We start from the raw sequence: 13,781 nt of genomic DNA, 5'->3' as shown, positions 1-13,781 counted from the left end.
TTTATAAAACTGCTGCTGCTACTGTTACTGTTTACTTTATTTCAGAGCTTTTTTAGTGGAGAGGTTTGTAAAAGGACATTTTCATCTTTGTTCTAAATAAAATAATTTAGGGAACCAATTCTATCGGTTTGAGACTAAGGAACAAAATGAGTAAAATTACACACTAATAACAAAAAGGTTTTTCTGCTGGAGGGAATTGCAGGCTGTATGCAGAAAGATTGATCGGAAATCGAACCCATTCTATGTTAAAGAAGGCCTTCCTGCTGTCTAGGAATTTTAGTAAGCTAGTTCTCTAATAACTAAACTACAAATCATTTCAAGTATGGAAACTAAAATGTTTTGTTTGTGTTGGTATATTTATGTTAACTATTGCAACTATTTCTTCAATAGAAAGGAGGATATCATGAGGATGGGACTAATTGATACAAAACTAAAAAACAGATCTAAATTAACTTTTATTACGGTATTCCATATGCCAATAAATAATTACACTAATAATGTGAATAATGATGTTATTACAATATTGTACTTCAACTTTCCGAGAAATTTGCTCTAATTCAGTGTTCATTGATGAATACACGAACCTAATAAAAGTTTGCTATTTACAAAGAAACATTCGTACATCAGTACAAAATACATAATTATTGCGTTGATACACGTCTCGAGAAGCCGTCTACCGGCCTTCTTATACACATAACCATATACTTACACAATATGTAAATATCAACCTGTATTTTCGGAATTCAGCTGTACAGTTTACATTATAAAATATTTAGCAAAGTAAGTTTGTAACAATAATTAAATATAATATCTTCATGAAGTGCATACCGCTCACAATAAACATCAAGTGAGACAATATTATAATTTTGGACAGTATTTTTAAAATATCAGAGCCAATAGTTAATTTATTTTATCTAACTACTCAACAACAACAATGCAATCAAATAAATAGAACATGAAAATAATGAAATTATATCTTAAACTACTAAAATGTTGTTTGACAACCCGTACTACGTTACTTATAACAGCGATAATAGTGTACAAGTGGGTAACGTTCACACTCGGTCAATATGAAATGAATGCTTCACATTGAACATTGACAACGAGTACATGCCACCTTCAGTAGACTATTGTTCGATTTAGATGTTAACAACTATTTCAAATAACTTTGAACAATGTCATGTACCCGACTAAACGAGCTAATAAAATACAGCAATGACAAAATGTATACTTGGCACCTATCTACAAGTAAACAAAAGCACTACTAACATATTCGGATACACTATTATCTTAAAATTAATATCCTTACACGTTTACAATAGAAGTGTGAATACAAGTCGCAATTACATAGTGTAAAGCGTATTATAAAAAAGATTCGAATAAATAAGTTGAAAACGACGAGTTACAATATAGTAAATAGTACCATTAGACAATGTAACTTTGCAACTCAGCCATCAAATAGTTGTTCAGTCACAACTTAACAGGCGAAGTGTAGATAGCGTATTTCGTATTGCACTGATTCGTGGATGAAAGTTACATCGTCTACGTATGTGACCACTGGACGACCGACCGTCGGATGAGTGCGCGAATACTGGTGCGGATAGGGTTGCCAGCCATCCAGAAAAAACCGGTCCGGCCCACTTCAGTGATGATTAGACTAGATGTTGATAGGATAGGATACTCAAATGTCCTGCTAAACTTATTACTTATAGTCGACTGAATATAACAAGTAGAGATGCCGCTCGACAGCTATAACATTGATAGTGCAAAACATGTTAATACTATTAATAAAACTTGCATTAGCATCGACAGTATTTAGGCATGATTGTCTTTATACTATCGATGCTGTTTCCTTTCGTAATCGATACTATCGATAGTCCTATCGACTTGAGGTTAACAAAACTGTCGATAGCATCTCTAGCTAAAACCGTCCGGCTCTCCTCGAGCTGGCAACCCCATTTAGCGGTCTACTTCTCTAGGAAGAGGCGCGGGATGTCGAACTTGACCTCGACGCCGGCCTTCTTGGCCAGCGAGACGATCTCGGACAACTGCACGGCCAGCTGTGCGGCCTCGTCGAGGTCGTCGCGCGGCACGATGCGAAGCCCCGACTCTGCTACCAGTTTGCGCGCCTCGTTCACTTTCGTGCCCTGCGGAGAAATACGCAGTGATGAATATTTAACTATTATTTAGATAAGTTTCAATATGTGCTAGGTAACATCAGATTCTGGCCTGGTTTTCACCAAGACGGAGAGGAGCGGAGAAGAGATGTGTTTTGAATAAACAATCAGATCTCATTATATCCACATCTCCCCCGCTCAGATTCGGCGGAAATGGATCGAGCAAGGACATGTATTGAGCGGCCGCATACCCGAAATCACACATCTCCGCTTTGGTAGAAATAACCAGCTAGCTTCGCCGCATATCTCCTCTAGTCTTCTCTCTTCTCCTCTATGGTGGAAACCGGGCCTCAGACTACCCATTGTGTAGTAGAAGTAGCCGGGCACTAGCTTGTATGGGCCTTCAATCCTATTTCTACCGGTATACACCACACCGCTTACATCAATAGGAAATGAGAATCTTTGGAAAAATTAACTTTTGCTACAAAAAAACCTTTCATTTATTAGCAACTGCATCCAACTCACACACAGTGAAAGAATCTTTAGAGACTTACCTGAAGACGGACAATAACTGGGATCTGGATGTTGAGGTTCTTGGCCGCGTTGATGATGCCCTCGGCGATGACGTCACACCGCATGATACCTCCGAAGATGTTCACCAAAATGGCGGACACTTTGGGATCTGACAGGATGATTTTAAATGCTTCCTGAAAGATAAAGGTTTCATAAGAATATCGTCATATCATATACTCAGTTATCATAGTGACTCAGCTTATAACATCTTATATCTATTATATAAAAGAAAGTCGTGTTAGTTACTCCACTTATAACTCAAGAACGGCTGAACCGAATTAGCTGAAAATTGTCAGGGAGGTAGTTTAGAGCCAGGAGAAGGACATAGGATACTTTTTATCCCGTTATTTATTGCCATTAAGGCGGAACAAAGTTCGCCGGGTCAGCTAGTTATATATAAAAAGCTTATGACATCAGCGATTTCTAGAACTTTGTGTTTTGCAAATGTGTGGAAATAGGAATATAATGGCCACCTTAGATTTCCAAGTTGTTTAATTAGATGGAGCCTTACTATTTACAATAAATCGGTGAAATTTTTAACCCATAAAACGGGTTCAAACCAAAGTTTATAACATTACAACATTCATGATGATATTAGATAGAGGTATAGATAGATACCGTCGATAAGTTTATTTTACGAGCTTGAATTACGTAGTGTACATTTTACGATTCAATTATCATATTTAACACCTCGTGGGCGTCACATAAAGTTACGTAACAGACATAATATGCAATTAATGTTCATAATTTTATAGAGCTCTATTTCACAAAAGGTTATTGAAGTTGTCATCAACACCAAAGACAATTGAGCATAAATCTCAGCTGAGTAGAAAGCAATTATTATTCAGAACAATCCCAACTAATATTATAAATGCGAAAGTAACTCTGTCTGTCTGTCTGTCTGTCTGTCTGTCTGTCTGTTACGCTTTCCCGCTTAAACCTCGCAACCGATTTTGATGAAATTTGGCATAGAGATAGTTTGAGTCCCGGGAAAGAACATAGGATAGTTTTTATCCCGGTTTTTGAAACAGGGACGCGCGCGATAAAGTTTTTCTGTGACAGACAAAATTCCACGCGGGCGAAGCCGCGGGCGGAAAGCTAGTGATAAAATAATTATTCACACTGACAAATGCAAATTCTATTTTTAACCAAATTGAGAGACCATTGTACCATAGTAAGCACATTATTTGGACTTTGTCTATACAATTAAATTTTTTAACTTTCTTCATTTCGAATTGAAGGTTAATTCAGTACATAATTAGTTGGACCAATTTTTGGCTGTGCTTTGTTAGAAAAAGCATGAATAGTTTAACTGTTAAAGCATTTTATAAGGACTTACCGCAACAGCTTGCGCGGTGGCGCCGCCTCCGACGTCGAGGAAGTTGGCCGGGTCACCTCCGTACAGCTTGATGATGTCCATGGTGGCCATGGCCAGACCGGCGCCGTTCACCATGCATCCGATGTTTCCTATACCATGTTGAAACTTGGTTAGATGCTAGTGCTAACTCAGATAACATTGTGTTTTAAAGTAGAGAAAACAGCTTTACGTTAGATGGACTTACGCCTGTATTCACAAATATTATAATATGTATGTATTTAAAAAAAAAGTATATAAGTAGTATATCCGTTAAGCTAGCACCCATAACACAAGCATTAAGTTGCTTACTTTGGGGCTAGCTGGCGCTGTGTGAAATTGTCCAAAAGATTTATTTATATTATTTATTATTATTACTATGAGGTCTCACAATGCGCGTGGACGCACAGGATGACACACGAACCAATCACAGAGCTCTATTCAACTCTGTGCGTTCGATTTGCTGCTTCACATACATAAGCAAGAATCGTTTGTGAATACGGGTATTAGGCCTGTATTACACTCACGAATAGAAAGAAAGAAGAATAGTTAATTTGGATAATCAGATCAATTCAATGAGGGCTATCGTTTTAGCGCTCACCAGTTAGCGCCACTGTAGAGTAAGGTCCTGTCACTTGCCAGTAGCGAAGACAGTGGCACCAACTGGTGAGCGCTAAAGTGGTACGAGGACTATCGCATTTGCACTCATCAAGATGGCGCCACTGTAGTCATTCGCCAGGGGTGCCAACTGTTTAAGTATAAAAACGATAGCCCTCATTCTATGATTGATATAATAATAAATAAGACCTAATGACGGGCTATGTGTTCGAATTGTGTTTCTTCGACTCATGCATGAAGGCTATAAAATAAGATACGGCAGAAATATTGGAACTGTAACCTACTTTTGGTACTACTGATCTTGGTGTCCAAAACGTGACGAAAGTGAAAGGATTGTTGTTATCTAATAATAAGTAGCTAGGTCACACTAAATCATTTTACCGTGGCATTTGGCAAGAGTAATAGCTACATTCTTAATCACACGTGTTTACTTTTGATTTCATCTAAGCTGCGTAATTTTGTTAATTTAATTTTGGATGTCATTTTCTAAACTATTAAGTATTCTAGTTTCATTGTAGGTATTGTAGTATTCATGGTAATGTAGAATTTGCATAAACTAACCACTCAATTCCTTAACATTAAACATTTAAAGGTGTGATGTCATATTCGTGAATGAAAGCTATCATATCTTATCACTTTTCAACTGGCAGTGATATTTTATTTATGTTTGGTGGTTGCATTTGTCATCTATACAGGGTGTTAGGTAAATGGGTATATGAGCCGACACTAGCCCATGATAACATGGCCATATAAATGGTATGGTGAAGTCAGAAAATTGATATCTTCATTTTAATTATTTTATTTTTCATACAAATCGGATTTTATATTTTTTTTGTATGAAATTTTTTTTTTATGCTAGACAAGGCAGGTATTTGACCGCAATCGCACCTGCAGGGCTAAGATGCGCGCCGTGATAAACTGCTATCGCGGCGTTATATCGATTTTGACGTCACTATATCGTTTTATCTACCGGCGCTAACATGGCACCCCGAAAATTATCATGTCATCTGTCAAAATGTGATAGTGATAGATTTGTTTTTTTTTTTGTGATAAACCTGGCAAGCCCTAACATGAAGCGCTAACTATATCATATTTTGACATCACGATAGGATAGGATGTGGTGTTTTTATCGTCCTCGATCCTTGCCCACGATAGCAAGACGATAGGAGATTAACTTTTTTGCAAGCTACTTTAACTCTATTTATTTATCATTTATAATGGTAAATGACATTTTACGACTAATTTGAGGCTAGTAAAATTCAAAGAAAGGAATCTAGCACCTTTGTGATACTTTTACTTCTAGGTGGAGATTGAGTTCTAGTTCAAGAGTTTATCAGTGTGAGGCGAATCTTGCGACAGTTTATAATCGCTAGCTGCAAAATCTTAGTGCTCCCACAGTCCCACCCACATATTAATTATTACATTACCTACCTTGTAAAATAACCATTACTTACCTACTTAGGTAGGCAGTCAACAGTACATCAGACAATACATATTAAGTTGCAAATGTCGTGAGATACCCCACAGTGTTTAGCTTGATTTAAGTACCTACTGTCATCTGTACATAATCTTGTAAAATTATTGAAAATGGGGCGGAATGTGGTGACCGAGCTTCTTGTGTCTACATCAAACAGTGGCAAGGTCATTGTCAGAAATTAGCATTGGGTGGGATGTGTAATCAAACTTGCTATAATAACAATGAGAATAAATGAATTTTACTAATTTTATAACTTGATGGTGATACCATACATACATTCCACATTACTATCAATCTAATTCCTCCATGTGGTCTTTTTTAAGGGCTTTAATGTGACAGGATGATAATCTTGTACAATTTATTCCATTATAATAAATTCATCATCATCTCAGCCATAGGACGTCCACTGCTGAACTTAGGCCTCCCCCAATGCTTTCCATGTTGCCCGATGGGGCAGCAAGGTTCTGGGGTGGAGGCCGGGTACCGGAATACGCAGCGTGGGACGTCCACCCACAAGGTGGACCGACGACATCATAATGGTAGCAGAAAGGCGCTGGACGCAGGCAATAAATTCATTATTGCAGTGTAATTTCAAAATAATTCAACCATTATTTACAAAATCTTTATTTGGAAAACTTTTGTTTTACAATAGCTATTTATAATTTCAAATACAAACAGAATTCCATGAATTGGTTAGCCTAGCCAGTACCCTTGAAGTTTTTCTTGCTGATTGTTATTGTAAATTTTCATGATAGTGAGCAAGACTTGATTATGTCTGCTTTAGAATGAAATAATCACTCATAATCCCACACTTCTTCATCCACTGTCTGAAAAAAGAAAGAATATTATTTAAACACAATTATAAATATTACAATTACATAAACAGTTCATAAATAGAAACATTTACTTAATCCTATTTGTATTTTAAGTTTACATACAAAATATTGATCACAGTATTATTACACGGTGAAAGAACTATGTGAAATAAATATAGGAAAGAAGGTGAAAGCTTATTTGTAGGAATAAAGATATTTTTCCTTTTCTCCGGTGCTGTTACTTATGAAAATCAAGATCTGCGGAGTATAGCTAATATTTTAGACTTTAGGTACTTACTTTGCTACTTATGAGTGTAACTTTATTTCTCAAATCTCAATAAACTTTCTGACTGCTTCATGTAAGTTGAATAATTACTGTAAACCTCGCATTATGGGGTAGGTAGTGGAGTTCGGTTATTCTGTTAATTTTGAAGACTTCATTCTTTAATACTATCGGTATGATTAGGAATTCTTCATTGTTTTTCTTTAACTTGGTTATCTCTTCGTTTGATATTTTCCGTACTTTAGAAATATTAAAAATAAGACTGGAAACATAAAAATACAATTTTAAAAACACAAACAAATACAATCAAGCAGTCATGTAATGTCAACAAAATTGACATAACTTTTTTTTAATGACGTTCTCACTGCTTTAAGATATGTGTTTTTAGCCGAATTAGTAGCAGAAATGAACGAGATTGAACGAATGAGCTAAAATATTTCAAGGTTGGCCAACATAATAACGCAATTTTTTCTTAATATGGCAACAATTCGGTTATCACGCGATAGCGGTCGATAGACTTTTCTATCGATGGTCCCATGTTAGGGAAAATGATAAAATTATCTACGTGATCGAAAATTGTCTTATCATAACATGTCATTGTCGATGCGCGCATCTTAGGCCTACAGGTGATGATATCAAATTTCTGACTTCACCATACCATTTATATGCCCATGTTAACATGGGCTAGTGTCGGCTCATATACCCATTTACCTAACACCCCGTATATTTATCAGTATTGTAAGTACGCACACGGCAAATAGTAAGAAAACATTTTTATTTATAAATACAATACGTAAGACCGTACTTTATACCCAATTAACATTGATATCAATCCAACAGTAGGTAATAAACATTGTTATGTCTTACGTATCGCTTACCGTCAAGGGCAATGTAGTTCAAACTGAACTTGGCGGCTTCAATTTCTTTGGGGTCTTCTTGTGTCGTGTCTCTCAAGGCGAAGAGGTCTTTTTGTCTAAAGTCGGCGTTGTCATCGAAACGGAATTTGGCGTCAAGACAATAAACTGAAAAATAAAAAAAAAACATTGCATCTTGTTATAGAAAGTAGCTAAAATATTCAACTTTGTGAATGAACTAAGCAAAGTTTTATTTCGTATTCAGATACTAAGATCAAAGATCACTGGTATATTGGAGCGCGCAACTAATAGGTACTCACATTGGCCAGTAATTGCGTCTTCCGCGTACGGGTTGACCTCAATCAATAGGGCATCCTTCTTCAAGAACAAGTCATACATCTTAGACATCAATTCGGATGCTTCTTTCGCGCGCTCTTGGAGACCAATCTAAAAAAAAAAGTTTTTAAAAAGGCAAGAATGCTTTTAAAATTGTAAAATAATAAGATTGTTTTAGTTTTAACCGGTTTTTACTATCAATACATTACTTTTTGGCCATTTCTTATCAGCAAAATAACAAGACGCGATAGTAAATAATTCTGGTTATTTAGACGCGGTCAAAACAACGCAGTGATAATAATGTCAATGACTCAAGCAATAAATAACATAGCTCAATTAATTATGTCTCATCTGCGTCTCTGGAGAAACATTATTTATCGTCGATGTTTTGTAATGCAGTCTGTAATAGGTATTTATTAGTATGACACAAGCTAAACCCAAACAAAGTAGAGCTAGAAATACGCGGCTTAGACATTGAATAGACATAATTATCACATTTAAATGAATCCATGGAGGGATCAAGCTTCACCTCAGAATCTACTTTTTTATAAATATAAAACTAGTCCCCAATATTATGCTAGATAATGTGATTTTATTATTTAGTCTACACAAGGCAGAGGTCAAATAAGTCAATGAGCAGTACATATTATTGTCATATGCAAAAATATATGTACATTTTCATTGGAATTTCAACCTTATTATATCTGAATGAATTGCGTAGTGCCTAATGTAATGAATATAGATATTTTTTCATGCAGGAGGCCTGTAGCGACCTAGATAGGCTGCTTGCTTTCTGGTTTAGATCTGGGGTGGTTGGAGTATCGCGCACAATGGCCCAATCCAGAGGCTAAGGCTGGATTGCACCATCTTACTTCAACAGTAACTATAACAATAACCAGTGTTTTTTTGTATGGAATTTGAAAGAATTTTGACGTTTGTTAAAGTCAAATTAAGATGGTGCAACTTAGCCAAGTGCGGTTTTGATTGCCCTGTAACTAAACTATGGGTATTTTTTGTGCTTGTGACAGTACCTTCTGTATAACGCGGTCGATTTGTTCCTGGGTGATGCCCTTCACGATGTCGATGGGTTCGTAGGTGATGGCATCGGGGTTCTCGGCAGCCACGTCTTCAATGTTCACTCCGCCTTGGGATGATGCAATTATGACAGGACCCTAAACAAGCACAGAAAACTTTATGAATTAATTAATTTCAAAGCTTTAAAATCAGTCACAGACAGTGGTTGAGCAAGATAGTGACTCATAAAAACAGGTAAAAACTGAAATAGAATATTAATCTAGACTAAATAACTTAAACAGGTTATTCCAGGCTGTTATTGGCTTTAAGATGTCTGGTCATATGTATGATGCCAAATATCATTTTCATTAGATTAAACAATTTGAGGGTTCAAAATGATTGCATAATTACATTGAAACTACGCTCCATCATGATGGCGACGTAGAACTCTCGCCGTGGGAACTTCCTCTCGGTGACCATGACCATGTTGCAGATGCGACCGGCGGCACCGGTCTGCTTCGTCACAAGGTACTGTTTCAGCATCTTCCCAGCGATATCTCCGGCAACTTCAGGCCTGCGAGGAAAATTTCCAGTTTATTCCAGTTATGGGAGGATAAAGTTCAATCTTCATAATCAATTCGTTTAACGCGTAATTAGTCAGAGCATACCAAATAGGTACCTCTTCATTATCTACAAATAAATGGCTAGTAAACATAAATGACTTTTGTGATAACATAAGCAAAAATACAAAGTTCAACTTCCAAAATACATTTGCATAATCTAAAGTTCATCTCCATCACTGTAAGAAGATAACTAGTCATTTATCACCTAAAGGTTGGACAAAAACATATCGTTACTAATAACAATCAATGATTTTACTAGGTATTTTAAAATTAATTAATACTTACGTGTCCACCATTCTGACACCACCTTTAAGGCCATTTTTGAATGCTCCTCTGCCTCTTCCTCCTGCCAAAACCTACAACAAATAATGCATTTTAAAATAATACTCCTTTATGTATTGATTACTATTGATATCGTTTTTATACTTAACAGTTGGCACCCCTGGCGATTGACAGGACCTTACTCTACAGTGGCGCCATCTTGATGAGTGCAAATGCGATAGTCCTCCTACCACTTTAGCGCTCACAAGTTGGCGCCACTGTCTTCGCGACTAGCAAGTGACAGGACCTTACTCTACAGTGGCGCCAACTGGTGAGCGCTAAAACGATAGCCCTCATTGTATATTTTTTATTGCCAGTAAATAGTAATATTTTTTGAGTTTAGAGATATTATCTAGCTAGATTATGAGGGACATAATTTATTGCATAGTTTGTTAAACTACCAGCAGTCAATTATACAGGCATTACAAGTAAAAAACCACACAACTGCACTGACTAGGTAAAAAGTGTAATTGGTTACTTTTACTTTTAGCAAAACTAATTAGAATTTTGAAACAAAATATGAACAATATTTCCATAATTGGGAGAACTTGGTACCAAGTTTTAGATCAAGTAGAATACATAATTTATTATAATAAAAGAATAATTTTATTTTTATACTCTTCAGTTGTGATGCAACTTCCTTTACTACAAATAGGGATTTTAATTAGTAAGTCTTATAATAATCCAATAAGATTATGTTATTGACATACCTGTGCTTTGAGTACAATGTCTTTTGTGTTGAGTTCCTGGGCAAACTTGACTGCCTCGTCCTTGGTCTTGGCAACATTGAACTTGGGAACTGGGATGCCATGGTCTCGCAGTAGAGTGTAGCTGACATATTCATGCACATTCAAGTTACGGACTTGTTGCTTGTTGGGTAAATTGCTTGAAGATACTCCCAGCAACTGCAAGGAAAGATGTATAATTTATTATCAAAAAAAAATATTAAAAAATATGCATATAAAATACAAAATTTCTGTAATTCTTCTAGTAAGTGAGTCTTGGAACTAGTTAGAGATAGCTTTAGGCTAATTTATTAAATACCCTTGATTTAGCCAGTTTATTTTGGAACCATATTTGTTTAGCATTAGATGTAACAAAGAATAATATTATGAATATTGTTCTAGGTGTAAAACATGATCAATAAACTAGCTACCTATCTGGTTCTAAAAGGTTATTGTCATTTTGATGCTTGAAAACATGAATTTTGAACATTGTAATATGGTTTTTTCAAGTTTTGGATGTAGTAAAATCAGGGTTTCTTTATAAATTTGATATCTAACTGAATTACATAAATAATTTAATCAACTGCGACGATGACGTAAGGTCACAATAGAGCTGAAAACTACAAGGTCAAATTTATAAATATAAACTTAAAATTTACTCAAGGTCGATTAGGAACTTTACATTTTATTTAAAGTAGTGATATAAATGGAGAGGACATAAAAAAATGGAAAACAAAAATCAACAAAATCTACGAAGAGCTTTCAATACGGCGTAAAGTATTTTTTAAGAATCTGTGAAGGACCAAAGTAGACATTAAAATGTGTAAGATGTTTTTGGCAGTAATATACTATGGATCATAGATTTTACAATACCTTGCTTCCATTTTTTAACAAATAAGTTTCGGCAAGACCAAGCGAACGAGGTAGAAAAGTCGCCATTTTTCCTAAACTGTCAAGTCGACTGACTGATTGACCATAAAGTTACGGACACAGCATAGACTAAACAACTGCAACATAGACTTGATAAAAATTTATACATGTGTAGTGTCGCGTCTTTCAACTTTGTGGAGACGGTATACGCGTTTCGGATCCGGAAATCACAAACTTGACTTATACGACGATTGCAACATTGGTCCATCACTAGTTAGTAAAAATAAATTGAAAAAAAAGTTTATTTCCTATGTATTACTTTTCTCTATGGTTTAGTTTGAGAATATTTGACTCAAATGTTCTCATGCTGCGTTTACACTGCGCGGAAATTAGCCAACACAGATGAGATAAAAAAACAGTGGATTATAAATGAATTTCATCCCCACTCCTGTTTTTTTGACTTGACTCGGCTAATTTCCGCATAGTGTAAAAGCAGCATCAAACTTCTTTTCATTTTTTTTTTTACTCAAATGATTTGAGAAGCGACTCCAATCGCTAAGTTATTATAGTCTATCCAATATAGCTTGATTAGAATGACAGCTGTCATCAAAAGTAACGACATAACTTTGTAGTAGCGATCAATGAGAGCAAAATATTGGCGGACAAGAAATAATTCACGTCTGACCTACAAACAATATTTTCGACGACAGTGCTTCCAATAAAAATGATAATTTCGTGTAAATGCAGCGTTAAATTACACCAATAAGTAGTAATTCGAAATTATAAAAATCAAGCTAGAGTATTAAAGACGTCTCTACAAGGTTTTTTTTTTTTNAGTAATATAAAATACAATATTGAAAATATACAACAAAATCATCCTTTTAACTGCGGGCATTTATGTCTCCAATTTCTCAGAAACTTTTGGTCTGAAATACTTAATAAATAGTTAGGAAAGCTTTCAAATGAATTAGTATTAAATAATGTCTATCACTTTAACCATTACCGGACACAAGTCCTGTTTAGAATCACAGTTCCAACCACCTTTGACTTTATGGGAAAAATGTGAGTGTGGATTATTATACTTTTCCGCTTTAAATTCCATCCCAAATGTAACTGCTCTCAACAACATATTTACTTATGGTGATGATAATAAACAGTTACAGTTACCTGTTGGAACGTACGACCTTTACGATATTGCTGAATATCTTGAAACAAGTATCACTGATTGTGTAATCAAGATTAAACCCAATAACAATACCTTAAAGTGTTATTTTTATTGTTCTCAAAGAGTGGACTTCAGTGCAAATAATAGCATTGGGCAGTTACTAGGCTTTCAGAATGTAAAGTTAGAAGCAAATAAATGGTATGAATCTGTAAGTCCAGTTAACATTCTCCCTCTGTCTGTGATAAGGATTGAATGTGATCTAGTGCAAGGATCGTATAATAACGGCTCGCCTTCACATATTATACATGAATTTGTGCCGGACGTATCACCTGGTCACCGATATATAGAAATACCGAAAAATATTATATATCTACCTGTTAACAAATACTTTATATCATCTCTTAGTGTAAAGATTCTAGACGAACACGGAAATTACATTGATTTCAGAGGAGAGCGTATTCAATTGCGTCTTCATTTACGTAAAGCAACATGATAGTATTTTATAAAGCTCAGAATCCGAACATCAAGCGCGTCAATACTTGTCATAGTGTTAAAGTGTCCACACGTGTTAAGCCTGTTAAAAAAATAACGAAAGTAAATAAAAAGTTTCTTCAAGCTCTAGGATTCAAAACATGA

At 35.6% G+C, this 13,781-nt stretch overlaps 1 protein-coding gene and 1 long non-coding RNA gene across 2 annotated transcripts; both read right to left on the bottom strand.

The window, feature by feature from the left end:
• Positions 1-469: 469 nt before the first annotated feature.
• ScsbetaA (Succinyl-coenzyme A synthetase beta subunit, ADP-forming) lies at positions 470-12,104 on the bottom strand. The gene is made up of 10 exons (XM_028312813.1): positions 11,984-12,104; positions 11,096-11,290; positions 10,350-10,420; positions 9,853-10,015; positions 9,459-9,599; positions 8,412-8,538; positions 8,116-8,259; positions 4,030-4,157; positions 2,672-2,824; positions 470-2,147 (listed from the first exon to the last, which is right to left on the bottom strand). Exons 1-10 carry the CDS (start codon positions 12,047-12,049, stop codon positions 1,968-1,970), a joined length of 1,368 nt encoding a protein of 455 aa, XP_028168614.1. The 5' UTR covers positions 12,050-12,104; the 3' UTR covers positions 470-1,967.
• On the bottom strand, positions 5,766-7,863 carry LOC114358769 (uncharacterized). The gene is made up of 2 exons (XR_003656394.1): positions 7,253-7,863; positions 5,766-6,966 (listed from the first exon to the last, which is right to left on the bottom strand). It is a non-coding gene; the product is annotated as an uncharacterized LOC114358769 (long non-coding RNA).
• Positions 12,105-13,781: the final 1,677 nt, after the last annotated feature.

The sequence above is a fragment of the Ostrinia furnacalis genome, unplaced genomic scaffold (assembly GCF_004193835.3).
Source record: "Ostrinia furnacalis isolate ACB-3 unplaced genomic scaffold, ASM419383v2 OfSCF4105, whole genome shotgun sequence".
Lineage (NCBI taxonomy): Eukaryota > Metazoa > Arthropoda > Insecta > Lepidoptera > Crambidae > Ostrinia > Ostrinia furnacalis.
This window is presented reverse-complemented; position numbering and strand designations above follow the sequence as displayed.